This window comes from Engraulis encrasicolus, chromosome 23 (genome assembly GCF_034702125.1).
Source record: "Engraulis encrasicolus isolate BLACKSEA-1 chromosome 23, IST_EnEncr_1.0, whole genome shotgun sequence".
Taxonomy (NCBI): domain Eukaryota; kingdom Metazoa; phylum Chordata; class Actinopteri; order Clupeiformes; family Engraulidae; genus Engraulis; species Engraulis encrasicolus.
Window position 1 is genome coordinate 16,132,704 of NC_085879.1, and position 27,421 is coordinate 16,160,124.

Genomic DNA, 27,421 nt, shown 5'->3' on the forward strand with positions numbered 1-27,421 from the left:
ACATTACATTGCATTTGGCAGACGCTTTATAACCAAAGCGACTTTCAAAAGAGGACATCATCAAGCCAACATCACAAGCAAATACAAAGTGCACAGGAGATATACAGAACAACAAGTGCAGTTGCAAAGAGGGGTTAGTTTATTATTATTTTATTTTTTTTATAAAGAGTAAATAACGAGTACACAAACACACACACACAAACTAAACTAAACTAAACATCATGTCAAGAGTCTGCCCTGGGCCAAGGCCAGCTCAAGCATTNGTCTAGTACATACTCTCGAAAGAGGGTGCACAGTTACATGTGCATCAATTTGACAAGTGGCTTATTGGTGGACTGCTGGTGCATGGGTTGGGTCAAAGGAGGTGTCTCACCATTCTGGGTCTACCCTACCCCATCCTTCCTCCATGGTTTTGGGCCTCGCGTTGCCTTGCCTTGCCTTGTCTACACACACACACACACACACACACACACACACACACACACACACACACGCGCGCGCGCGCGCGCACACACACACACACACACACACACACACACACACACACACGCGCGCGCGCGCGCACACACGCACACACACACACACACACACACACACACACACACACACACACACACACACACACACACACACACACACACACACACAACCACACACAGAGTTAAACAGACATAACGATAGTAAAAGTGGAGAGAGTTGCTGCTCAGTATAGGAATAATTGTGGAATAAAAAGTTACCTTTTGATTTTATGAGAATCTAATCCATAACTTTCAAATCAAGGGATGAACTATGCCACCACTTCTTGTTAGCAAATCAAATTACTGTTAGCTGTATATGCGTGATGACACGGCGCCTCTTATAACCATGTTGTTACCAGAGTAGCAATCGCTTGCCTTGCATTACACTGGCATTGGGCCCTATTGGTCCCCCAGTCCATCCATGTTGGCATTGTAGGCCTATGGCCTGAAAGACGCTCTCTGCACTCATGATTCAGACATGTCTAATGAGGGGGGAAATGAGAAAATACGTCTCACTCCGCATCAAAATATTGACACCATAATAACCAAAAGTAGGCCTATGTTTAATGTAACGCGTCAATATCTTTATCAATGTTAATTAAAATTCCTCTGCCATGGTGCCAACGATAGGGCACTGGGTTACTACACTAGTGACCCAGGTTCGATTCTGGCCCAGGTCATTTGCCCATCCTTCCCTGTCTCTCTCCCCCCACTCATATCCTGTCAAAAATAAAGGCAAAAAAGACCTAAAAATATATATTTATAATATAAAGTAATAATGATTCCCCAGCCAAGACTAATCACTACCCATGGATATTCAAATCAGCTTCTTCTTTTTTTCCTTGCCATTGCATAAATAATCTTTGAGGAAACCAGATTAATAGGAAGGCATTTTCTACTGAAAAGTCCACACCTGATATTTCCATTGGCTTCCCTAACTTCAAGAGAACTTTCAGTCCATGCCATGCATACATTATGCAAAAATAGCCCTTTAAACCTCTCATCATTCTTCAAAAATCCATAATTCAGACTTTCCTACACACCTGCTAGACCTGTTGAGATTTCTGAACAGATTGGCCCAGCCTAGTCCAACACACTACATACAGGTATGCAGAATACAATGTAGGGCGAAGAGGGGGAGAGAAAGAAACAGGTAGGTAGGTAGTCAGATCACCATTCTCGGAAGGTGCGGTTCAATTGTGCATGTTAAAGGGGGAGGAGCCGGTGCGTAAAGAGATCCGTTTGGCTCAAATACTGTCTCGGAGCGAACCAGGATTTCAGACTGTGAACGCACTGATTAAAGACAGCGCAACTGAAGTTTCAAGAGTGCGCACAAGTGCTTAACACAAGTCAAGAAAACTTCACGATAAAGTTCACGGATAGTCTACGGCAGGATGTGCGGTAAGACAATTTGCTTCATCTTGGTTATTTACTATCACCAAAGTCTGTCACAAATTGACATGTTTATCTGTAATGACCTCGGAAGTCATGCTTTACGGCGAAATTATGTTTTGCCAGTGATCTTTTTGCGTGTCAGTGTAGTAAAACTCCTATAGCATAGACTTTTCAGCTGCCTTGCCTACTTGCAATCCTAGTGGAGAGTGGAGAGTGCCCTACTACGCGGACTACATTGTCATTGAGCGCTACGTGTCACTCTTCTCCTCCATCATCTCAGGTGTGCAGCCGCTCTGGTTGCCTGTGTGCGCTACGTCTATAAAGTCAACATCTACATAGACAAGTAGCCTATCAGTAGTCGTATATAGGCCTATACAACTTCTTACCATGAAAGTAAAAAGGTCTTAAAGTCCTGTCAACGGAAATGACACGCAAATGGAGTGATGTTGCCGTACAACCGAATGCACCAACTTGTTTGGGTATTTAAGACAGAAAGTAGAAATGGTCCCTGTCAGTGTCTCATTACACGTCACAGATCTGTGCATCTCTCTCTCTCTCTCTCTCTCTCTCTCTCTCTCTCTCTCTCTCTCTCTCTCTCTCTCTCTCTCTCTCTCTCTCTCTCTCTCTCTCTCTCTCTCTCTTCCTCTCTGCGCGCGCGCAAGGTTTTCAGCATTTGTTTGGTTTGCGGTAGCTTCTCAATATACCTCCCCAAAGTCCAGCCGAAACTCGTGCACATCTCCGCACTGTAATGTAATACAACAACACAATCTTTCCCTGTTGATGCATGGCAAGTCAAGTAGCCTACGACATGGGCAATATTGAGAAATCGCACAGATTCATCCACTATGCGTTCTTGGACTGGTACAAAAATGATACTGTATCTTTTATTGTATGATATTACACTGTCCTTGCGTCTTAATGACGTATCCTGATTAGATGGTAAAACTATGACTGATCATCACAAGGCTGTAATGGGCAGGGTGACAGCTTTGGCCGGGTGCATGACAAAGTCATCTGAAAGGGCTCCTCAGCAGCCCAATTCATTCAAAGTAATGAGGACCCAATTTTGGGCCCCCTCTATGGGCCCGGGTTAACTGTCGGCACCCCTGGTAATGGGCAATTGGTGGTGCGTATGCATGCAAGGTGGAGGGAGAGAAACTAACTCAGCATTCCTACACATCTCCCTTAGGGATATTTGCTTACCTGAACTATCAAGTGCCCCGCACAAGGAAAGAGATCTTTGAGACGCTGGTGAAAGGACTGCAGAGGCTGGAGTACAGAGGATATGATTCAGCCGGTAAGAGAGTTCACACACACACACACACACACACACACACACACACACACACACACACACACACACACACACACACACACACACACACACACACGCACACGCATACACACACACACACACACACACACACACACACACACAGAGATATACAGACAGAATAAGTGGAGAGAGTGATATTTGCTGCTCAGTATAGGAATAATTGTGGAGTAGGCCTAGTCACCTTTTGATTTTATGAAAATCTAATACATAACTTTTATTTCAAGGGATGAACTATGCCACTACTTCTTGCTAGCAAATCAAATTACAGCTGTATATGTGTGACGACATGGCCCCTCGTATAACCCTTTTGTTACCAGAATGGCAATGACAAAGACATAATGTATTACTAGACTCTTTTTATTGTCGTAATAGTCTAATACTGTGGTAGTAAAGGTTTTTCAGCAATTGGAAAAGCGTTTCAGTGGAGGAATGGTGTGCACTAGCAGGCATTTGTCTGCTGTCCCATATTAGTCAACTCTAGATGTCATAGTGGTCATAAAGATGCCATGGTTGTCATTAACCATGTTAAGCCAAAGTCAAAGCAGGTTTGTGAGAGGTCCGATGCGGCCATTCTGCTTGAAAGGGACATTCAAGGAATATTTAGGCAAAATTCTCGAAGTTAAAGTCACAATTATGTAACCATTCAAATAGAAACATACAACACTTGATCATGACTCACCTTGAAATGCAAATGTGTTTGCCACTGTATGCTGGAAAGTCTTATCCTGCAATTGAACAATGTGGGGAATTTAACTTGGTCTTTGGCATGTAAGACATATCTCCATAAATTACCATACGCTCCCACATGCAAGCACATTTCCCAAGGCTGCACTTAAGACTTCTTCCTTGTCAGGTAGTTTCATGTCTACATATCAGCATCAGAATGCATACCAAACTATGCATTCATTAGTACTTACCGTATGACTGCTCATCAAACATTCCTGTTGTGTACAACACCTACTCTGGTCATAGAAGAAATGCTATATGTCTTTCATATCTTTTTTTCCTTGTGTCAGATCAGCAGTCTGTCCATCTGTCTGTTTGACTGTCTGACTGTGTTGTCTGTCTGCCTTCCTGTCTGTCTGTCTGTCAGCCTGCCTTACCTACCGTGTGTGTGTGGGCGCGTGTGTGCGTGCGTGTGTGCTTGTGTGCGTGTGTGTGTGGGCGCGTGTGTGCGTGCATGCGTGGCTGTATGTGTGTGTGTGTGTGTGTGTGTGTGTGTGTGTGTGTGTGTGTGTGTGTGTGTGTGTGTGTGTGTGTGTGTGTGTGTGTGTGTGTGTGTGTGAGTATATCTCACCATTGGTATTCCTTTGTGTGCATTTCACAAGTGCATCTGTGCTTGTGTCTTAGGTGTTGCAGTGGACGGATCAGCCAAGAACAACGAGAAAGATGCAAACAACAACATCTGTCTGATTAAGCAGAAGGGGAAAGTCAAGAACCTGGATGAGGAGCTTTACAGTAAGGACACACACATGTAGCCTGGATGAAGAGCTTAGGACACATTCATGTAGCCTGGATGAAGTGCTGTATTAGTTAGGACACATTCATGTAGCCTGGATGAAGTGCTGTATTAGTTAGGACACATTCATGTAGCCTGGATGAAGTGCTGTATTAGTTAGGACACATGTAGCCAGAAAGAAGTTTTTTTTTTTTATCACAAAGCCACATACACGCCTATAACCTGGCAGAGGTGTGTTATAGTAAGGCCATATGCTGTACTTATATTACTGATATATGAAGTGTTTTATAGAAAGGCCACATACTGTACATATTGCCTGGATGAAGTTCTTTGTCGTAAAGCCACATACATATCGTTTTATCATAATGCAAAAGTATAGCTTGGATGTTGTTTTTTTATTGCAAGCCTACAAACATATAGCTTGGTTGGGTGCAGCTTTTCAAGTCAGACAAGCATAAGCTGATTGAGTGTAGGTTGTCTTGTGCAAAGTTGGCACAGATGGTCTAACAAGTGACAGACTGTAAAAAAACATTCAAATGATGTACAGTATCACTCTTAATTATACAGTAGGCCTACTCCATATTCCGCACTGGTGGCTACAGGAAGAAAAACACACACTTTATTGCTTGGCAGTATGTTGGATATGTCTTGGCCAGTGGACATTTGGCAATGAAACTCAAATCCTAGTCTGCATGATGAGACTTGTGAGAAAACCATTCAACAACTTGCTTAGTTTGATTTAGTGAAAGAAAAAAACTGTATTATAACGAATACATATTCATCTGAGATGCCTTGGTCATCCTGAACAAACCAATCAAAACCTTCATAGCATCGCTGTAATTTATGTGTTCATTCTTGATTGGATTAAATTACATGCTGAGGAATGAGGATCTCCATAGGCAATGGATGGTTCTCGTTTGTATTTCGACCGTATTTCTGTTTGTAATGTGAAGCTGGCATTGCACAGTGATTGCATATGTGTAATCAGTATTATCATCCAGAGAATGGTGCACAGTGAAAAGGCAGTGTTAATTCAATAAATGGCTTATATATTCCATGTTTTATATACATTATGGCTTTTCAGTGTTCATTCAGCACTTGAGCAAGGCACCTCAACTGACAAACTCACATTAGGCACTCCAGGCATTGCAGCCAATAGCCTACACATACAAACATGTTGTGAACATCAAACATCAATCCTGCGTTTGCACCTGCACAGTACTTTTTGCAGTGTTAATTCCACACTCACAGAGTCAATTTAACACTTTCTAGAGTACATTTGGTCCCAGAGTACTTTCTAAGTGTTAAATCAACCCTGAATTTTTACTGTGTAGTAATTGTTGAAAGTTTAAGCTCCAATGTTCTCCATCCTTCTCCTCATCTAATGTATTGTGTTGTGTCGTTGTGATTATCATTATTTATCCAGAGAAGGGCACCCTGGACCTCGATGAGGAGCTGCAGACCCACTCTGGCATCGCTCACACCCGCTGGGCCACACACGGAGAGCCCAGCCCCGTCAACAGCCACCCTCACCGCTCCGACAAAAACAACGGTAAAAATCACATGTTCAGCTTTTGAACTAAAGACAAGGCCCCTGTAATAAATTAGCTGTTGCTTGAATGGCAATGACCAAGGTGTAATAGTATGTTGACACTGTGTAATGCTGTAGTAGTTCCACTGGTGGAAAAGTGGGCATTATGAGGCCACATTTTTAGATGTATATATGGTAAATTCAGGTAAATTGGGCCACTTTTTTTGTTGCATATAAGTGAATGGCCCAAAGTGGCCCAATTTAACTGAATTCACCCATATGTATGTATGAGAGACCACAGGAAATGAGTGTGAGAGAGAAAGTTTAGGGTTGGGAAAGGACCCAAGCCAAATTTGAACCTGGCGTCTCACAACCTTCTCATGAGCACTATTCCCATTCATGATACGACATTAGTGCATTAGTGCATTAGTGCATCATGTCACTTAAAACTTAGCTCTTCCATTACTGTATTAAAGCAATGTAAAACAGCAGTATTGAATACACAATGTCATGTTATGTGTTGCTGTGCATCTTAGCCTGTAAAGTGAGTTTTGCTTGGCTTTGAGTATGGTTAGAATGTTGGCCAGATGAGTTTACGGGAAGTATTTCAGAACGTTGCCTGTGGCTATATGCTGTCAAAATAAGTGCTATTATTATGTCTTACAGCTTTGAACCAGTTATATAATGTCAAAGGTCAGTAATTGTAAAAGGTCATACCAGTAATACCAGTGTTTCTCTCTCTAGAATTTGTTGTGATCCACAATGGAATCATCACAAACTACAAGGAGCTGAAGAAGTACCTGGTAAGGAGCTACAAAAAAAGGAAATAGCTCACTTTGTTATTAAACAGTCCTAAACACATGTGGCCTTGGGGTGATACGACATCCCCACCCATGAGATATGTTTGTCTGTGTCTATGTTTTACTGCCACACGTCAACAGATATGGTTAAAAAACTGAAAGTACATAGAAACGGTTTACAATTAACTGGTACCGTACAATTAGCAAGTGTACATTTGTCTTTGGATTGAAAAATATCATTCTAAATGTCATGTATGAAGTTAGAAAGCATGTAAGTAAATGTGCATTGAAGACCAGCCTCACTTGCAGGGTAAATATTAACTAAACCATTACAGTGGACATAAAGCGCCTCATATAGTGTGAGCTGCGCGTGTACTTTGGGTGGTGCTAAAGGAACACTCCAGCTTGTTTGTTAAGAAATAGTGTTCCAACCCCATTAGTTAAGTGTTCCAACTACATTACTGCTCAAATTAGGCTGAAGCAGCTAAACTTGGACATTTCAGAGTCCAAATTCCAAATCTTCAGGTCCGATAGTAGGACTCTTATTTGACATTTTCATCCAAAGCAAACTTACGGGGGATTGGCTACAGTCCCTTGAGCATGTGTTAGTTGCTTAGCTCAAGGTGCACATCAACTGTGGATGTTAGGTGTAGGTAGTAGAGGTGAGAGTAGGATTTGAACTCACAACTGCCTGATCCAAAGAGTCACTCCATAACCATTAGGCCATGGCTTCCCTATGGCTGACTATTAGTCATAGCGCTTCAACTATTGGTTCAAGATTTGGGGGGTTTCAGGCCTATTCCTCTGGTGGAGTACCTAGCTTAGGTTCAGGACATAGTGCAATATGACGACATGGCACAACAGAAGTGTACACCAAGTGCAATAAAAAGGCAAGATAAAAGGAGATGAAAGAAAAAAAAGTCACAATAGTCTCTCCTATTATGCAACTAACGTCTGCTCTTCCCTTCTGGTGCAGAACTCCAAGGGCTACGAGTTTGAGTCTGAGACGGACACGGAGGTCATCCCCAAGCTGATCAAGTATGTGTACGATAACCGCGAGAAGGAGCACGTCTCATTCTCAACACTCGTGGAGCGCGTCATCCAGCAGCTGGTGAGTATGTGCAGTGTGTGTGTGTGTGTGTGTGTGTGTGTGTGTGTGTGTGTGTGTGTGTGTGTGTGTGTGTGTGTGTGTGTGTGTGTGTTTGTGTGTGTGTGTGTGTGTGTGTGTGTGTGTGTGTGTGTGTGTGTGTGTGTGTGTGTGTGTGTGTGTGTGTGCGTGTGCGTGTGCGTGTGTTTTGTCTTTTATAAAGTGGATTGACAGGTTTATCTTTGCACACTATAATTCAATCCTTTAGTATACTATATTTTCTTTGAGCGCTTGAGCATAATCAGATGCTGAGTTTTACTGTGTGTCATTACTTCAATGTGACACAAAGTAAGGCAAGGCAAGGCAAGGCAAGTTCATTGGGAGAGCCCATTTCATTCACATAGAGAATTTAATGTGCTTCACAAAAATAAAACCACAAACAGATGAATATGAATATGAAACAACAAAAATAGATTTGAAAACTAAACAATAAAGCAAAAGGATGAGCGATAGAATAAACGACAGAAGTTTAAGTATGAAACAAGTGTGGAAGAAGCGTACTGTACCATTGCTAAAGTGAATGACTCTTGCTAACTGGACTTAGTGACTGGTGTTTGCACCCTTGGATTCTATGACATCATATGTTTGAAACTCAGCTGTGGCCTCAGCCCATCATGACATCAGTTTTCCATGTGTGAAGAGAACAGCAAAATCTCTCACTTTCTCTCACTCTGCCTCTGTGCCTCTGTCTGTCTGTCTGTCTGTTGGCATCTGTCTCTATCTCTGTCTGTCTGTCTGTCTACCTGCCATTGTCTATTGTGTCTGTCTGTCTGCCTGCCTGCCTGTCTGTCTGTCTGACTGTCTGTCTGTCTGTCTGTCTGTCTCCCTCTCTCCCTGCCTGCCTGTCTATGTCTATACTGTATGTCTGTCTCTCTTCCTGAGGATAGTCCTGATGTGTTATAGATTTATGAAGTCGGCCATAGTTCTCAGAGAAATTAAGTATTAAGCTAGACTTTTTTTAGAGCTGGCGAGACATGTCATGTCTTCCGTGTCTTCATTTCTAAGTGTTATGGAAACCAGTGAATCTCTGGAGGACACTGGAGGTGCATGTGCAGTGTAGACCACACCCAGCTTCACATGAGGAAAGGGTCAAAGGTCAAGGTGTGAGGGTAGTGGTGATGTCATGTTTCCAGGGACTGAAATTACTATTCTGATGGTCAGGAGAAGTTTAACCGCCTTAAAATGGGATATGAAGGCACAATGGTATGTAGAGATAGTTGATGGCACAGTACACAGAGCATGATGATGTGGTCTTCTCAAGACCTACAGTATGAATCTAGTCGAGATGTTCAAACGAGGTCAGCTGTGAACAGCTGTACTACTTTTCGGTGCTTGAAAGACATTCTGAAAAAGTTGTCCCTCTCGCCGACAACCGCATTTCTTCCATTTTGATCTGTATTTGAATCTGCACAGAGATGCCAGTCATTATGTTGTCTCTGGGTCAACAAGGGTAATCGTGATGTACTGTAGGTTCATGAATGAGAGTCAGTGAAGAAGCAAAAGCAAGCAGTCCAGAGCCAGAGCTGCTTTGCACACCTGAGTTCACCACGAACGGGCTCAGCTCCAAAGACCCATGTTTGGCCATCCACTCCTCCCCTCCTCACCTCCTCCCCTCCTCCCCTCCTCACCTCCTCCCCTCCTTCACTCTTTCCCTCCATCTCTCTTTCCATCTCTTCTCCTCTCCTTGGTTCCCTACCTGAGAGCGCATGATGTGTTTTTGGTCATCCCCTCCTCACCTCCTCCTCTCCTCCTCACCTCCTTCCCTCTTCTCTGCTCTCCTGTTCTTTCCTTGCCTATTTCCTTCCCATTCTCTCCTTCTTTAATCCCCTAAAGTTGTCCCTCCAAAGCTTTCCCCTTCTTCTCTCCTTCTCTGCTTCCCCCCTGCATCTCTCCTTCTCTGCTTTCCCCCTGCATCTCTCCTTCTCTGCTTTCCCCCCTGCATCTCCTCTTCCCTGCGTTTCACCTGAATCTCTGTTTCCCTCAATGTTTCCCTTCAGAGAGTCTGCTGTCCGGGTGCAGCAAGCAGTGAGAGAGTCGTGTACAATGGCCGTCTTATTCCCCTCTCTCTCTCTCTCTCTCTCCGCCCGCTCCCTCTCCCTCCTTCTTCTTCCCTACTCCCTGCTCCCTCTCACCACACAGTACAGGCCTGTGTGTGTGTGTGTGTGTGTGTGTGTGTGTGTGTGTGTGTGTGTGTGTGTGTGTGTGTGTGTGTGTGTGTGTGCGTGCGTGCGTGCGTGCGTGTGTGTGTGTGTGTGTGTGTTTACCGAGGCGTAAAGGGAGATTGGTGTCCCTGTGTCAGAAAAGTACCCATCAGTGAAACTTCAGTCAACATTTTTTTTAGGTTTTGCTCACTCCCTGACTCAAATATAGGCCTACCCTACTGATAGTTAGTTTGTGTTACTGTGTCTTTTTTTGGGTTTCTGTGTCTCTTGCTAATGACTTTGTGGATGTTTAATGTTCAAATGTGTTATATTTGACGTTAACTCTGTCTGGCCGTAACTGTGGTTTCAGGAAGGTGCTTTTGCTCTGGTTTTCAAAAGTATCCACTTCCCAGGAGAGGCTGTGGCCACCAGGTCAGTACTAGTTCCTGGATTAACACACACACACACACATACGCACACAGGCACACACACACCACACACGCATGCACGCACGCACGCACGCACACATGCACACACACACGGACACACACAAGCACAAGCTCGCATGCGAACACACACACCCACATGCGCACACACACAAACACACACACACACACACACACACACACACACACACACACACACACACACACACACACACACACACACACACACACACACACACACACACACACACACACACACACACACACACACTCCAATGGCTTGATTCCATTTGCCTTCTCATTCTCTTCCTCCTGAAATGTGGAGCACTCACCCAGTTGTGCAGTGTTAATTCCGAGATAGCAGACTCAAATGTAACACTCAGCTGGTTGGTGCTCATTTCAGCACTCTGTGCTGAAATATCACTGCAGAATTAACTGTGTGGGTCTTACAGTGCAGGTTTTCCTAGTGTGAGACAGGACCAGGGTCACCCTGCCCTGCCAAAACCATGCTGTAGCAGCTCACACACTTTGAGTTAAATGTAACACTTTTCTACGTGATCCAACTCTCTAAGTGTTGATTTTTTTTAACGACAGAATTTGCTGTGCGGGTCTTACAGTACTGGGGTGCATTTCTCTGAAAACGTAGTTGTTAGCCAGTTAGCAACTTCGGTAGTTGTCAATGGGGAATTGCATTGCAAACAACAAAGAAGCTAACATAGTTAGTAACTATGGTTTCGAGAAAGGGACCCCTGTACATGTTTTCCTAGTGTGAGACGGGGCTGCCCTGCCCTGCCCTGCCAGAGCCCCATGCTCTAGTAGCTGACATCAGCTGGACTACAGCCTGTAACTCTGACTCATTCCCAGGGAGAGAGGTCTTGGTTTCCCCTTACAGTGCTCACAAGTACTGGGGGGCAGAAATGGGACTATTGGGTGGTTTGTTTTTTTGTAGATGGGATTGGCAGTCAATGACAAAAATATGGTGTTTCATTGTTGCCTTTAGTTACATTAGAATGTGCAGGAGGAGCATGTTGTCCACTAAGTGTTCTATCAAATATATGAGATCAAATGCTCAGTCTCTTCAATTTTCTTTGGCTTTATCGTTTGGTATGCCTTGCGCTTCAACAGCTCAGATAAAGGAAAATCAACATAAAAACACATAAATCCAATCACCCACCCCAGATCTGCCAGAAATGCTATACATTAGCGAAAACAATGGCCATTTACACATGTCACTTGTCAAAGCCTAGAGGTATTGTGTCCAAGGGCTGGCTGACCCTATCTTGTTGACTGACCCTACCATGTTCATGTGGGGCAAGTGTGACTAAGCTACACTTTTCAGTCAATGTACCGTAGTCAGTGTTGTTCCTTTTCTCTAATCTGTTCTAGGAGGGGGAGCCCACTGTTGATTGGTGTTCGAAGCCAATTTGAGCTGACAAGCCAACACATTCCCATCAAGTACAGTGGTGAGTTATACAGGCATACTGTATATATATATTTACAATATTTACAGTACTTTATTGATTATTATTACTTTTATTTGTTATGTAATGTGTGTGTGTGTGTGTGTGTGTGTGTGTGTGTGTGTGTGTGTGTGTGTGTGTGTGTGTGTGTGTGTGTGTGTGTGTGTGTGTGTGTGTGTGTGTGTGTGTGTGTGTGTGTGTATGTGTGTGTGTGTGTGTGTGTGTGTGTGTGTGTGTGTGTGTGTGTGTGTGTGGTGTGTGTGTGTGTGTGTGTGTGTGTGTGTGTGTGTGTGTGTGTGTGTGTGTGTGTGTGTGTGTGTGTGTATACGTGGCACTGTGTGTGTATGTGTGCGTCAATGCATGTGGGTGCGTCAGTGTGTCCGCGCGTGCGTACACAGTTGTAAGACTTAATGGTTATGTCTGTTTACCCAAGACTGCCATGGCTCTTGGCTGTCAGGTGTTGAGAGGGTAGAAAGTCCAAGGCTATGAACTAGGACGACGACTTTATAGAGAGAACGAGGGGAGTCGATCTGGAGGAAGTAGACTTCTATTAAAACTGAAAATAGATCAGCTCAGTTTGGTAATAAAAGTATGTGGGCCTAGATTGGCAATGTAGGTCATGTGCAGATAGGCACGGTTTTTATTTTAGTGGCAAGGCACGTTTATCGATTCATGTATGCACAGTTAATTTCTTTAAATTGGTCCTACTCTCTACATGAATATGTTGAATTATCACCGCACAGTTCGCTGTGTTCGACTGATCTGCTAACTTCTTGATCTGAAATATTTACAAATGTTTAGATTTTGAAAATTCTCCTCAATTACATTCCACCTGCATTTTTGTCACACATTTTAAAGGATATTTTAGGGCTTTGTGCTTTGTGCCTTTATTTGACAGGAAGGCGTAGAACAGACAGGGATTTACAGAAAGAGAGATGGGACAGGGTGGGGATATGACCCAGAGGGGGATTCGAACCTGGTTCCCATGGGCATAGTAGGCCTATATCCTGTATATGGTACAGGTGTCTTATTGTACCACATAATTTCCCGTTTTTCCTTACCTTTTTGTTAGATATTTCTAGGTTTTTTATGCCTTTATTTGGACAGGGCAGTGAGAGAGTGTGACAGGAAATGTAGCCTATTGAAGAGGGAGAGATGGGGAAGGATCGGGAAAGGACTTCGGGTCAGAATCCAACCCGGGTCCAATGGTGTAATAGTACAGCACCTTAGTCCACTGAGCCATCGTGCTCACTACCACACATACTGTAAATGTAACCTCATCACATTGTGTCTTATAGGGAATAAGTCGGACGGAGTCCAGGAGAAGAACAGTCGCAACAGGGCCGAGTCTGTGGGCGAGCAGCAGGACCTGATGGACATGAAGGCCGTGGAGTACTACTTCGCCTCAGACGCCAGGTCAGACAGATCACTCCAGTCTTTTGGACATTCATTTCAGACATTTAAACACATGTCATCTGTTTAGGTATGGCTCCTTTTATACATTGGCTATTACCAGACTCGCAATTGCCAAGTCCCAATGTACTACTGAAGGCACTATGTATTGTAGTGTCGTCGTAGCGTAGCGTAACCACCGTTACAGCGTTCCACTGGTGGAACAACCTGCATTTTGGAGCTACAAATTAGAAGCCGGCTAAGATGTAAGATTGGTCAGACGAGATTCTATGAGTTTACATCAATTTGCTCCAGAAGCAAACATGTACATTCTGTGTGCATCAAAAACATTCCAGTCACCTGTAGAACAGGCAAGGTTAGTTTGGGGAGGGTTTCTCAAACTAGCCAGAGGCTACTGATCCCATGTTAACTACCACATATTGTGTGTAGCAAATTCTTTTGAAGGCCATAAAAGTATAGGTTTGGCTTGGAAAGTGGTGGTGACATAGTGATGGCAAATTGTCCGGGTTTGCTGTTGTTGCATTATATTTGTGAAAAAGTGGTGGGGACAAACTAGTGTAATCTCAAAAGTGGTAATGGAGATGTCCCCACCATCGACACCTAAAAAGACACCCATGCTTCCAAATATGATTTACTATCCAACCTGAAGTGTGTTGTATTATGTTGCATTCCTATGCTCTGGGAATTATGGGAAATATCAATGTTACTATGTTGTTGGAACGCTTTAATTTCCATTGTGGGGTAATTAATGGAAGGTAGGTGGCTAAGTGACTGACACTCACATGTTGCTAATATCCCAGCCCCCTATACAGTGTCATCATAAATGCTTTCATATCCATTGAGGGGTACAAAATAGATTTAGGTCGGTGGTTATGTCACTGACACTCATAGGTACCTGCTGTAATGTCTCCTTCCCCTATACAGTGCCATCATCGAGCACACCAACAAAGTCATCTACCTGGAGGACGACGACATCGCCGCGGTGATCAACGGTAAGCTGTCCCTGCACCGCGTCAACAGGAAGACCGGCGAGGAGTCCGTCAGGGCCATCCAGACCTTGCAGATGGAGCTGCAGCAGATCATGAAAGGTCAGGGTCAACCTAAGGTCATGAAAGTTCAAAGGTCACAGAATGGGACGGATTAATGCTGCATTCTTGTCGGAAACTCCGGCTTCCACCTCAGAAAAGTGCAATAGAATGGGTACTCAAATCGGGGTTCCAAAACACAAACTTGGAGCAGCTCGGTTCAGACATGTGTATTGTCCCCAACTGTTGCAATAGAACGCATTTACAACGGTTGTTGGGAGAACAAACTCGAGTCTACCGACAGCCGAGTTTCAAAAGAATGAGCCATAAGTCAGGTGTATTTATCCCTCCTGCTTCCATTACTTACTTAAAAATTACTTATTTAAACAAAGTATGTAACCCCTTACCGCAGAGTATCTGTTATAACCTTATTGTCAACAAAGGTGTAATGACCAAGTCTTAATATGTTTCTTAAGTCTCTTGGTAATGTCATTGCAATGTTGTTTTGATGTAGTTGAGGGGTGAGTGAAAAGGCCGGTTGACAGGCCCATCTGCAGTAAGAGGCTGCCTGCATGTAACATGATGTATACATATTTGCACTGAACCTCAGGGTTAGGTTTGGGGTAAGGGTCATGACGTATGTACAGTGCAAGTTCATAGTAGGCCTACCCCTAAAAAAGAAATTGTAATGTAGTTTTACCTACATGTAGTAGGTCTAAAAGCTAATGTAAAGTCAAAGCCCCTTAACGCATGCTGATCTGCCAGTGGAATGCTGAAATAGACACTATAAAAACTTAACTACCATAGTACTACACCACCATGGTCTTTAGTAATACATTACGATTAGGTCATCGCCATTCTGGTAACAGCTAATTTATAACAGGGACCATGTCTTAACGGGTGAAAGTCTAAAGTCTAAATAAGCAGTGTTTCAATCTTCTGCAGGAAAACATGTTGATAATAATAACAACATCTCTAGTAGTAGTTGTACGACAATGACAATGAATATTATTATAATTATCATCATTATCATCTACAAAGTGAAAGTAATGTTGGTTTGTTCACCTAAGATATTTTTGGCATGTATTGTACATCACATCTTGATTTGGCTGAATGGCAGGTAGGCCTATTAAATTTAGCTGGTCATTAACTAAGATATGGTTGAGTAAACACTTACCGGTATTCTGTTTCCTTATTCTTTAATGAAACTTTAACTTTGTAAGCCGCTTCCAAGGGGCTTTCCCCAGTAGTTCATAGTAGTCTCTACCATAGGCTTTTTCTCAAGGTAACCAGGAAGTGCTTACACATATGATTGGTCCTTTCCAGGTAACTTTGATGCCTTCATGCAGAAGGAGATCTTCGAGCAGCCAGAGTCCGTGGTGAACACAATGAGAGGGCGGATCTGCTTCGAGGCCAGCAAAGGTACATTTATTCACGTATAAATGTTTACGGCCTTTTGCATTTCGTGGCTTTTGTATTTCACATGGTTTTGCATCCTGCTCCGTTGTCCTGGTTTGGTATGCCAGGAGATCCTGTATTGGAAATGAACCAGGATGTTAGGATAGTGTTTCACCACTTGTGCCAATGGTCACACTCTAACACATGAGCAAATCAAACGATTTACAGAGCCGTGATCATTTCCCCATCCTGTGAGCACTCGTTGTATCTTCAAAATTTTGAAAACTACTGTTGAGGCCTGTCTGCCAGAACTACTTAAAATATAATTACGATAATACAAGTGAATAAAAGTTCACTTCACTTGGCTTTGCCTTGACTTGACTGACGTGTGTAGTATTTGCTGACCACACTAAGTCAATAGCTTTTTCCAAAGGCACAGCTAACAGTTATAGACAGTGTTAAATATGTACAAAGGGAGGGAGACCAAAAAAAGTCTCTTGACACATGCTGCCTTTCTCTCTTGCATCCGCTTCATCTTGTGCATTTTTTCTATATCCTATCTGAGTTGTGGTGCAGTTATAATGACATTTTGGTCTGCCTTAGTCAAAGGCCTAGTCCGTTGTATTTTTTGTAAGATACACTATAAAAATGGACATTGAGCATATATAAACCTACATACATATACACTTCGCCAGGGGGAAATTGGTGCATGGTTCCTACCTACATGCATTTACATGCCTGCACTATGTTTATTATACGCACTGTTAATTATCAGCATACGTGGCATTAGATCATATATATCGTCATCTTTACTGTATACTAATTTGTTCAATAAACAAATAATGAATTTAAATATGGAGACAATTATGGTTATATATTCATAGTAAAGTATATTATCCTTTCTATTATTTTCTGTTGTGATTCTGGGAATTTTGAAAGACCATCTAAAAGAGATCAAAATGTATATCAATATGTATGAATAATGTGTAAAAATAATTGTAATATTTAACTATGTCTCTTCTCTCTAGTAATTCTTGGAGGGTTGAAGGACCACCTGAAGGAGATCAAGCGCTGCAGGAGGCTCATCATGATTGGCTGTGGCACCAGCTTCCACGCCGCTGTGGCGGTAAGAACAATCTCTACAACAAATTATTGTTTACCCTAATACTGTGTATAAATATGAAAATGTAACATTTAAAAGAAAGAAATATGGAGAAATACTTACCAGTATGTTAGCTTTAATGTAGAATATAAACTCTCTACTTCTTAAACTTGAGCAGTCAACCGCGATTAGGATTGGGCAGTAGGATTTCCCAAATGAAAATTGTCTCTTGACAGAATTACACGATGACACGTGATAGCATGCTTTCAAGGAACAGCGTGAACATACACACAATAATTAGTGGTCATTCAAAATACAAAAGATACAGAGAAATACTTGCCTTGAGGTGTTGTCAAAGGCAATGCTGACACGTCACCAAACACGAGTCTGACTTATGGTGTTGCCCCAAGAATATGGTTAGTTTCTATGCAGATTGTGTAACTACATTACATAATATCTACTGTAAATTTTCCACTTTTCATAGTATCTGTGCATAGTATCATAGCATCTGTGCACTCCTAAAATGAAAATGTAGCCAAACTCAATGTAAAAGCACTAGAAATGGAGGAAAACCTGTTACATTGTATATATGACAATGACAATGATGATAAATAGCCTCAAGGTGGCTTTTCAACCTGAGCTATTTAAACAAAGAGACTCTTACGAATTGCTGCACACAACCCTACCCTTAAAGGTGCCGGTATGCTTGCTGCGAGCTGTAAATTACGCGCGTCACCGCGAGCAACCGGCATCACATGCTTGCTTCAAAAGCAGTTGACCAAGACGCAAAATACTGGCGGACAAACTCAATGAGACGCTCTTAAAAGTTGCTGCCATTGTCGTTTTCATATCAAGCACACGCGTGGAACTGCGCAGTCTATCTTACGATCGCCCCCAGCGAGTTTGAAGATAGCCTATTGCACCTGACGCACGCATTTGGCTGCCGTGTCCAACGCGCGCGAAATTGACATTAAATACGCATGTTAACGCGTTCATGAACGAATCGTGCACGCGCTCGCGTATCTTGCAGCAAGCATACCGGCACCTTAACTCTCCCTGGCCCTTAACGTCATCATTTACGTATACATACAGGGAAGCCAACAAGGGTGGACAAATGGGCAAGTTGTCCAGGGCCCACGGACAAGAGTCTAGAACTGAGTCTCATTACATTATAGGGGGGGGGGGATGAGGGGCTTTCACATGAGTTTGTCCCGGGTCCAGTTTGTCCGCAGGTGTAGATGTGTAGTGAATGCCTGTGTTGGTCATTGTGTGTGGCTCCTGATCGTACGTACAGTACTGCATGTTCACCGTTCATGAGTAAAGGACTTGACATGGATAATAGCTAGTGTCATAACTGGATGGATCTTAAGTAGACACGGTGCCAGAAATTGTATCATTCACTTTTTCCTCCCTCTCTCTCTCTCTCTCTCTCTCTCTCTCTCTCTCTCTCTCTCTCTCTCTCTCACTCTCTCACTCACTCTCTCTCTCTCTCTCTCTCTCACTCACTCACTCACTCACTCACTCACTCACTCACTCACTCACTCACTCACTCACTCACTCACACACACACACACACACACCATTCTCATTCTAAATCTGCTCTTCTCCGTCTCCAGACCAGGCAGATCCTGGAGGAGTTGACGGAGCTTCCTGTCATGGTGGAGCTGGCCAGTGACTTCCTGGACAGGTACACGCCCGTCTTCAGAGACGACGTCTGCTTCTTCATCAGCCAATCAGGTAACGGCAGCGTCATTATAAAGTGTGTGTGCGTGTGTGCGTGTGCGTGTGCGTGTCGTGTGTGTGCGTGTGTGTGTGTGTGTGTTTGTGTCTGTGTGTACAGGTGCAGCGCCACATGCGAGCTCATCTTGTATTTGGGGAGAGAGACCCAGTTCTGTTTGCACACCAAACACCTGGGTGTGTTCTTTACATGTCTGCATGAGAACCCTGATGACTAAGGAAGGGCGGGGGTCGAATTATTATATTATAGTATATTATGTAAAGATATTATCATCATCATATTGAATTGTTTTATGTGCAGGTGAGATAGCAGACACCCTGCTGGGCTGGCACTGCGTAAGGAGAGGGGGGGGGGGGGCTCTAATTATTGTATTATGATATTTTGTTATTGTATTATATTATATTGTATTATCCGTACAGGTGAGACAGCAGACATCTTAATGGCGCTGTGCTACTGTAAGGGCAAGGAGGGCTTTTATTTTATTATGGGTTTATATTATATGACTCTTTTATGCTATCCGTGCAGGTGAGACAGCCGACACCCTGATGCTGCTGGAGGGCTTTTATTTTATTACCTACATAGTGATATGATGTTATTGTATTATATTATACACACAGGTGAGACGGCGGACACCTTGATGGCGCTGCGCTACTGTAAGGACCGGGGCGCTCTGACTGTGGGCATCACCAACACTGTGGGCAGCTCTATCTCCAGGGAGACCACCTGCGGCGTCCACATCAACGCCGGGCCCGAGATTGGGGTGGCCAGCACCAAGGTAAAGACAACAGCCTCATCGAGTAATGTCAATTAGACCCAGTTGAAAATCAACTTATCATCAGCAAATCCATCATTTAAGAACCAGAAGATGTAATAAGACACACTGTACACATCATATGCATAATGTATTACCACATGCAGGGCGCAAGTAGCAGTGACAAGGAATTTAATGAGGTCAATTAGACCAATTAAAAATAAATTCTTAGTCAGGAAATGTCTCATGTAAGAACCTGGAGATGTGCCTGTAATGTGATGCATTTGTTACATGCATACAACAGATTGCCACATGTGGGGTGCAAGTAGCAGGGAAATGGAAATTGCAACAAAGTTAGTACTTGTGACTTTTTGATACTAGTCTGACATTGACTGGAATATACTGTAGGACAGAACACAACAGAAGAGAATGGAGGTCCTATGCATGTAGTGGATTGGCCCTGCTGTTTTTTTCTGACATAGAGAATGACCCTGCGTTAGGTGATCTTATCTTGATACAGTAGTTCCAGCTACTGAACCATAAGGTCACGTACGAACTGTGCCTCAGAACAAGAGCACATGTTGTGAAAGACCACCATAAAGCACGTACGTAGAGCAGCTGATTTCACCTTCCTGATGTAGTCCAGAGGTGGGACTCACTAGTTTCACGCCCCGTCGGTACTGTACGTCGTTTGGTTTGTCGTCATGGCAGCCGACCCTCATCGTAACCTTAACCTTAATCATAACCCTAACCTTGACCCTAGCCCTAAATCGCTTGTCTGAAATGTAGAGTAGAGTTGAGTAGAGTAACATGTATTAATCCCGAAGGAAATTTAGGTGTCTAGTAGCATACATACAAATTAAAAAAAAAGATTATTTCACATTAAACATTCAAATATAAAAAAAAGTCTCTCATTGCAATAGTTGTTACTGATTGTTGAAGGAGGGATGGGAGGGGGATGGAAGGGGGGCATGGCGGGGGGGAGTGGGGGGCGATTTATGCGGTCCAGTCACCAATGACAATCTCTTTCATTAGCCCAGTTTATACTGCTTTATAAATGTTTGATTACACAACTAATATTATAATCATGCTGCACTTAAACCCTAAAACATGTAGCCTAGCCAACCGACTACACTATTCCAGCTCAAACCAAATGACGTAAGACGTAAGTACAACCCCTGGGCCGATCGGGCGCGAAACTAGTGAGTCCCGTCGAGAGGTGGTGGAACACCAGTAAATGATCCAACGTAAACATTCTTATCTCTACAGTAGATGTCATGGTAGCAGTATTTCAGTGCTTAGTTATTGTCTAACAATAGCTCGCTCTCTCTCTCTCTTTCGCTCTCGTGTGTGTGTGTGTGTGTGTGTGTGTGTGTGTGTGTGTGTGTGTGTGTGTGTGTGTGTGTGTGTGTGTGTGTGTGTGTGTGTGTGTGTGTGTGTGTGTGTGTGTGTGTGTGTTTCCAGGCGTACACCAGTCAGTTTGTGGCGTTGATCATGTTTGGTCTGATGATGAGTGAGGACCGCATCTCCATGCAGAAGAGGAGGGAGGAGATCATCACCGGCCTGAGAGACCTCCCGGGTTAGTTACAATAATAATACAATACAATACAATACAAAGCCTTGATTGTCATTATACAAAGTATAATGAGATTTGAGCTTCCCTACGAGGCACACAGTCCTTCACAGATGAACACAGTCCAGCTAGTGTGCGTTCAGTATAGTGACAGTACAACAACAACAACAACAACTACAACAACAACAACAACAACAACAACAACAATAATAATAATAATAATAATAATGATAATAATAATGACGAGGAGGGAGACCTCGCTGGTTTTCTTTTGTATTCTATCTGCTTGCTTCTATTGTTCTTCTCCATTCCGCAAACAAAAACTATATATAATAAGCATGTGTAGTCCATACCATCAGCAGGTTGGAAAATTATTACCAGAACAGTTATGGAATGTTATTTGGTAATAAAAAAGTAAGAAATGTCAAGTGACGTAGTCAGCGCCCCAATGAGATTTTTTGTTCAATTATGCTTATTTCTTAGTTTATTATTATTATATGTTCTATTCTATTCTATTCTATTCTATTCTATTCTATTCTATTCTATTCTATTCTATTCTATTCTGTTCAAGTCAGAGATCTTGTCTGGAAGTTAAAATCATTAGGATAAGCTGCCTGGACGAAATCTGTGGCATTTTTTACTTTGTGACACCCTTGCTTTCAACACAAAAGTCAGTGAAGCTTTGGGACGAACTCATCATATTAACAGTCAGCAGTTACTAATATACTAGAGATAATAGCATTTCTGCACACCTTGTGATTGATAGCCGTGCTTAAAGTGATACTGTCCCATTTTTGGAAATAAGCTTATTTTACACCTCTCCTTGAGTTAAATAATAGGGTTTTACCATTCTCCTATACTTTCAACCGTTCTCTGGATATGGCAGTGCAAATTTTACCTCCAAGCTAGCAGTTAACATTGAGTCCTATGAGACCAGTTAGCCGCGAGCTGGTCTCATAGGACTCAATGTTAACTGCTAGCTTGGAGGTAAAATTTGCACTGCCATACCCAGAGAACAGTTCAAAGTACAGGAGAACTATAAAACCCTGTAGTTTCACTCAAGGGGAGGTGTAAAATAAGCTTATTTCCCAAAATGGGACAGTATTGCTTTAAGGCTAACAAAGGTCTATAGTTCAAAAGATACAATAAACTCTTATTCACACTCACCATACATTTCGCTATCAGTTCCTAGACCTTTATCAAGCTATACCTACAGAACAATAGAACCTCACCCTAATTTCTCACCCCATCCCTTTCCTTATTTTGCATTTATGTTATATTTCCTATAGTCTACTTCAATTTTTATAGCTTTTTACATTGTTAATTAAGTAAGTGTAAATTAAGTAATTTTGTTTTTAGTTGTTTTGTGAGTATAGATGCCCAACTGAGTGTTTTTTCTGAAGGCTAGTGACAGGGCAACGTGGGCAGCCGTCCAACAGGACTGTATCGTTCAATGCAGATGCAATAAACGTGGATTAACAGTCCTCTCAGTCAGGGCCTTCATAGACCTCTTTGTGAGATAAGAGAAAGTTCAAATGATGCAACGTTTATGGACAGATTTAGGAGAAGGATTAATATGTAATATTTTGTTCCAATATACTGTATGCTGATGTGCCGACTCCAGACATAGGTCAATGAGTTACGTTGATGACTTTGACACATTTGTCTTTGAAGTTTCTCGTTTAATTCTCATAATGTATCTAGGTGTTCAATTCTTATTGTAGGGTAAACCTCATGAATGTGCATTATGGGTTAAAAATACAAATGTTTGTTGTTTGTGAACTTAGACATGATCAAGAAGGTGCTGGAGCTGGACCCCAAGATCAAGTGCAGTGCTGAGGAGCTGTACCAGCAGAAGTCCCTACTGGTCATGGGCAGAGGCTTCAATTATGCCACCTGCCTGGAGGGGGCACTGGTGAGTCAAAGGGACCCCAAACATCTGCACTTGTACTATAACCACCTAGCACTCACATACACACACACACACACACACACACACACACACACACACACACACACACACACACACACACACACACACACACACACACACACACACACACACACATACACACACACACCTAGATCTGCACTTGTATTCACATTCTCAGACACATAGTGACATATGGGTGTACACACACACACACACACACACACACACACACACACACACACACACACACACACACACACACACACACACACACACACACACACACACACACACACACAGAGAGAGAGAGCCACTGCACAGCACAGCACAGCACAGCACAGGGTAGGTACTACTAGAAAAATCTGAAACCATAGAAATGAATAGTAAACGATAAATATACACAACAATTCCCAAAATGTAACATCATATGTTTCTCTTGAGTTCATGTATTCCTATGGGTCAGGTTTTAACAGTATGTGGCACCCTGTACTGTGCTGCCTATTATAAGTGTACTGTCAGTGCGGCATTATAACACCTTAGCAGGAGATACATGACACGTTGCAAAGGATGTTGCCACTCCCTCCTCTGCTTTGTTTCTGAGACGCTTCCCTGCTTGACACTTTGGCATTTAAACCACAAGTCTTTGTTGCTGTCTTCGCTTCAATGTTCAGGCAATTATTCAGTGACAACAAAGATCATAGAGTCTTGAAGTCCTGGTTGAAAGGGTTCAGGGGACATTCAAGTTCTGCAGCAAGCTTTGTTTTATCAGGAGCATAGCATAGCTTCTCTCTTAATTCTAATTTGAGCGTTTTGATTTGTGTTGTTTGATTCTTATTTCATCTGCTGCACAGCACATTTAGTAGTGTTGTTTTAACTCTTTAACTCTTAGAGTAGAAGCAACTAGAATGAATCATGTTACATTTGACTCACATTTCAAGTGAGTGTTGCAAAGATTAACACTGCAGCTCAACTCTGCAAAATAAACAGTGATTTTATGCTTCTATTTTTGTGAAGAAGCATATTGAACTTCCTCTGTGAATGGAACGCACTACACAAACAAACTTCTCTTGGCCTTGCCTTGCTTTGCCTTGCCTTGCGTACCACATCAATTTTGCATGTACGTACGTACATATGTCCTGCAGTGAGTGTGATTGCATCATATCTCTCGGTCAGAGTACTTGCTTATCATCCTGCATTTGACCATAAAACTGTGAACTGTCTGTACGTAGAGGTGAGAAAGGTGTTTACGTTGTTACCGGATTCCATTAGCTGGGCAGATGAGATAAGCCCTAATAATCGACACTTCAAAAGTGTGAAAAGGCACATCGGATCACGTCCACAAAACCGCCATGCATACATTCAGCTGTTTTCGAGTCATTTATGCCTGGGACGGTAGTTGTTTAGATAATAAATGGGACAAAAGTCTGATAGTAATATGGGAGGACAAATCAGTGGAGATTAAATTAGCTTCACGCCACCCAATATCAGACTCTTGAACTTGTTTCGACATGGCTTTATGATCCATGGGGGTGTCATAGATAAGCGATTATGGGGAGTAGTTCAGGGGAATTGAGTGACTGGTGCCCTCCACCCTGTGACTGATACACAGTTCCCACACAGAGCTCCTTGACAAATGCCGTGTCATTACATGGCTGTGTATACTGTACTACATATAATGAGTTAAATCCAGAGGTAACATTTCTCTATGCGTGCTGTGTTGCACTGTTTGTTCACAAGGGCTAAGCAACAGATGCTCACTGCATATGTGCCCTGTGTGTCTGTGTCGTCTTGTGTTTATAGAAAATCAAGGAGATCACCTACATGCACTCGGAGGGCATCCTGGCGGGGGAGCTGAAGCACGGGCCGCTGGCGCTGATCGACAAGCACATGCCCGTCATCATGGTCATCATGAGAGATGGCTGCTACACCAAATGCCAGAATGCTCTGCAGCAGGTCACGGCCAGACAGGTGAGTTACAATACACCGAGACGGGGCTTAGATGATTTAGTGGCATGTGACACGTGGCCACTCTTAGTGTGGTCACATTACATTAGATTACTGTTTCTCAACGGTTGTGGTACAGCACCCCAGTGGGCGCTGGGGAGCTTTAGGGGGGGGGCATTGAGAAGGATACAGTTGAGAGGAGGTGGTGCTCAGTTGTCAGTGGGGACATTAGGGTTTTTTTTATGAGGGGGGCATTGGCAGGCTTGTGATGAGGTCCAGGGGACGTTTGTTCAAAAAACGGTTGAGAACCACTGCATTACATTACATTATATTACATTACATTTAGCTGACGCTTGTATCCAGAGCAACTTACAGTTACTTTTTAAGTACAGGGAATTGATTACAGTCCCCCAAGCAGTGTGAGCTTACGTGCCATGCTCAAAGCCAGGCACGTCAGTGAGATAGGGAGTGATTCGAACCTACAACCCTCTGATCCATCCATCCTCTGGTCCATCTCCTTAACCACTAGGCCGCAGCACATTACGCTATTCTTAGTTATGGTAGGTTACTACGGCCATGTTTGTACATTTGTCAAGCTGTACCTATACCAAAACTCATTCCTATCCTAACCTGTCAGTGAACAAGGTGTGTCTACAAACCTATTAACCCATATCTAACCTTAAGCTGTTAGTGATTAATGTGTGTCCACCAACTTAATACGTAGCCTTCCTTTGGCATGCCGCTTCCAAATGCCACTAAATCATCTAACCCCTATGAAAACACCTGAAAAGTAGCCTGGAAAGACAGACTGTAAGCAAATGATTTGCATTCCGGCTCATTGAGACTGCTCAACTGCACCTGCTGTATTTGGCAAAACCCTCCTCAACAACAGATTCACAGATTCAAATAGATTATCTGACACCTAGTGAAATTGAAGCTCTCCACACAGGTAGAGCGTTACCATTGGAAGACAGATGATATACCTGAATAGCACTAGTCTGCTTGTGGGAAAAGAACTTAACAACGATACCATACAATAATACTTTATTATCAGTGTCATTTTACACAGATTTGTATTTTTCACTAACTTATTATGGTTAGGCTATCATTACGCACATCCGGGTGCTACTACGACTTAGTGCGGCAAGGCTAATCGTTTTCCTTTCTCCGTCCTCCGCCCTCTCCCGTGTACCCCCACCCCACCTGCAGGGCAAGCCCATCATCATCTGTAGCCAGGACGACCAGGAGACCATCAAGTCGGCGTACACGACGATCGAGCTGCCGCACACGGTGGACTGCCTGCAGGGCATCCTCAGCGTCATCCCCCTACAGCTCATGTCCTTCCACCTCGCAGTGCTGCGCGGATTCGACGTGAGTTCACTAAAGCATCTCTTGTTTTTGTAGAATGTCACATCAGACGGGCCCTGTCAATAGGCCTGTTCACTCTTTTCCGAAAAACACAGCCTCAACTACATCAAAACACCATTGATATGACATTACAGAGTCGTAATAAGGCTAAAGAAAGACTTGATCGTTGCATGTTTGTGATTATAAGGTTATAACAGAGGCATGAAGGGGTTAACTATTGTTGGGGGGCTACAAGGTGCACCCAGAGAAGGGCAATCATTACAATACCGTATGTAGGCTATGTGATACAGGTGGATTAGTGCGCTCCACCACAGCACCCCCAAGTATTTACTCCACCTCTCTAGATGGAGGCAGGGAATGTGTTGTCTGTTCCTTTGTCCATCTGTTTGTCCATTTGTCTGTCTGTCTGTCTGTCTGTCTGTCTGTATGTCTGTATGTCTGTATGTCTGTCTTCCGGTCTGTATTCCATTATTTGCTTCTTTTATACACTTCCCTATCCATTGCATTGCACAGTAAACCTCCAGGAAATTGTGTGTAAATTTGTTTTTTTGACATATAGAGATTGACGTAGTAGTTGTAGTACCATTTGCAGTAGACTGCTGTGTGTTTCTTGTTCGTGTTGCTGTTAACAATGTGAATGTTGTTTTTCTTCTTCTCAGGTTGACTGTCCCAGAAATCTGGCCAAGTCGGTCACTGTGGAGTAAAACTACAGCTGAGGAAAGGACAATGAGAACATACTCCACAACATAGTGCAATTAAGTGTGTTTGAACAAGTGTGTGTGGGTGTTTGTATACATAGGGTATGTGTGTGTGTGTGTGTGTGTGTGTGTGTGTGTGTGTGTGTGTGTGTGTGTGTGTGTGTGTGTGTGTGTGTGTGTGTGTGTGTGTGTGTGTGTGTGTGTGTGTGTGTGTGTGTGTGTGTGTGCACGCGTGTATGCATTTG

The 27,421-nt window shown here is 43.1% G+C and overlaps 1 protein-coding gene across 1 annotated transcript; it reads left to right on the plus strand.

Moving 5' to 3' along the window:
- Positions 1 to 1,775: 1,775 nt before the first annotated feature.
- Positions 1,776 to 27,303, plus strand: LOC134439632 (glutamine--fructose-6-phosphate aminotransferase [isomerizing] 2-like). Its single transcript, XM_063189534.1, has 19 exons — positions 1,776 to 1,919; positions 3,103 to 3,210; positions 4,600 to 4,707; positions 6,135 to 6,260; positions 6,984 to 7,042; positions 8,016 to 8,150; positions 10,698 to 10,759; positions 12,160 to 12,236; positions 13,532 to 13,649; positions 14,571 to 14,734; positions 15,998 to 16,093; positions 17,098 to 17,195; positions 18,788 to 18,908; positions 19,527 to 19,684; positions 21,125 to 21,239; positions 23,021 to 23,148; positions 24,967 to 25,134; positions 26,320 to 26,481; positions 27,138 to 27,303. Exons 1-19 carry the CDS (start codon positions 1,913 to 1,915, stop codon positions 27,180 to 27,182), a joined length of 2,055 nt encoding a protein of 684 aa, XP_063045604.1. The 5' UTR covers positions 1,776 to 1,912; the 3' UTR covers positions 27,183 to 27,303.
- Positions 27,304 to 27,421: the final 118 nt, after the last annotated feature.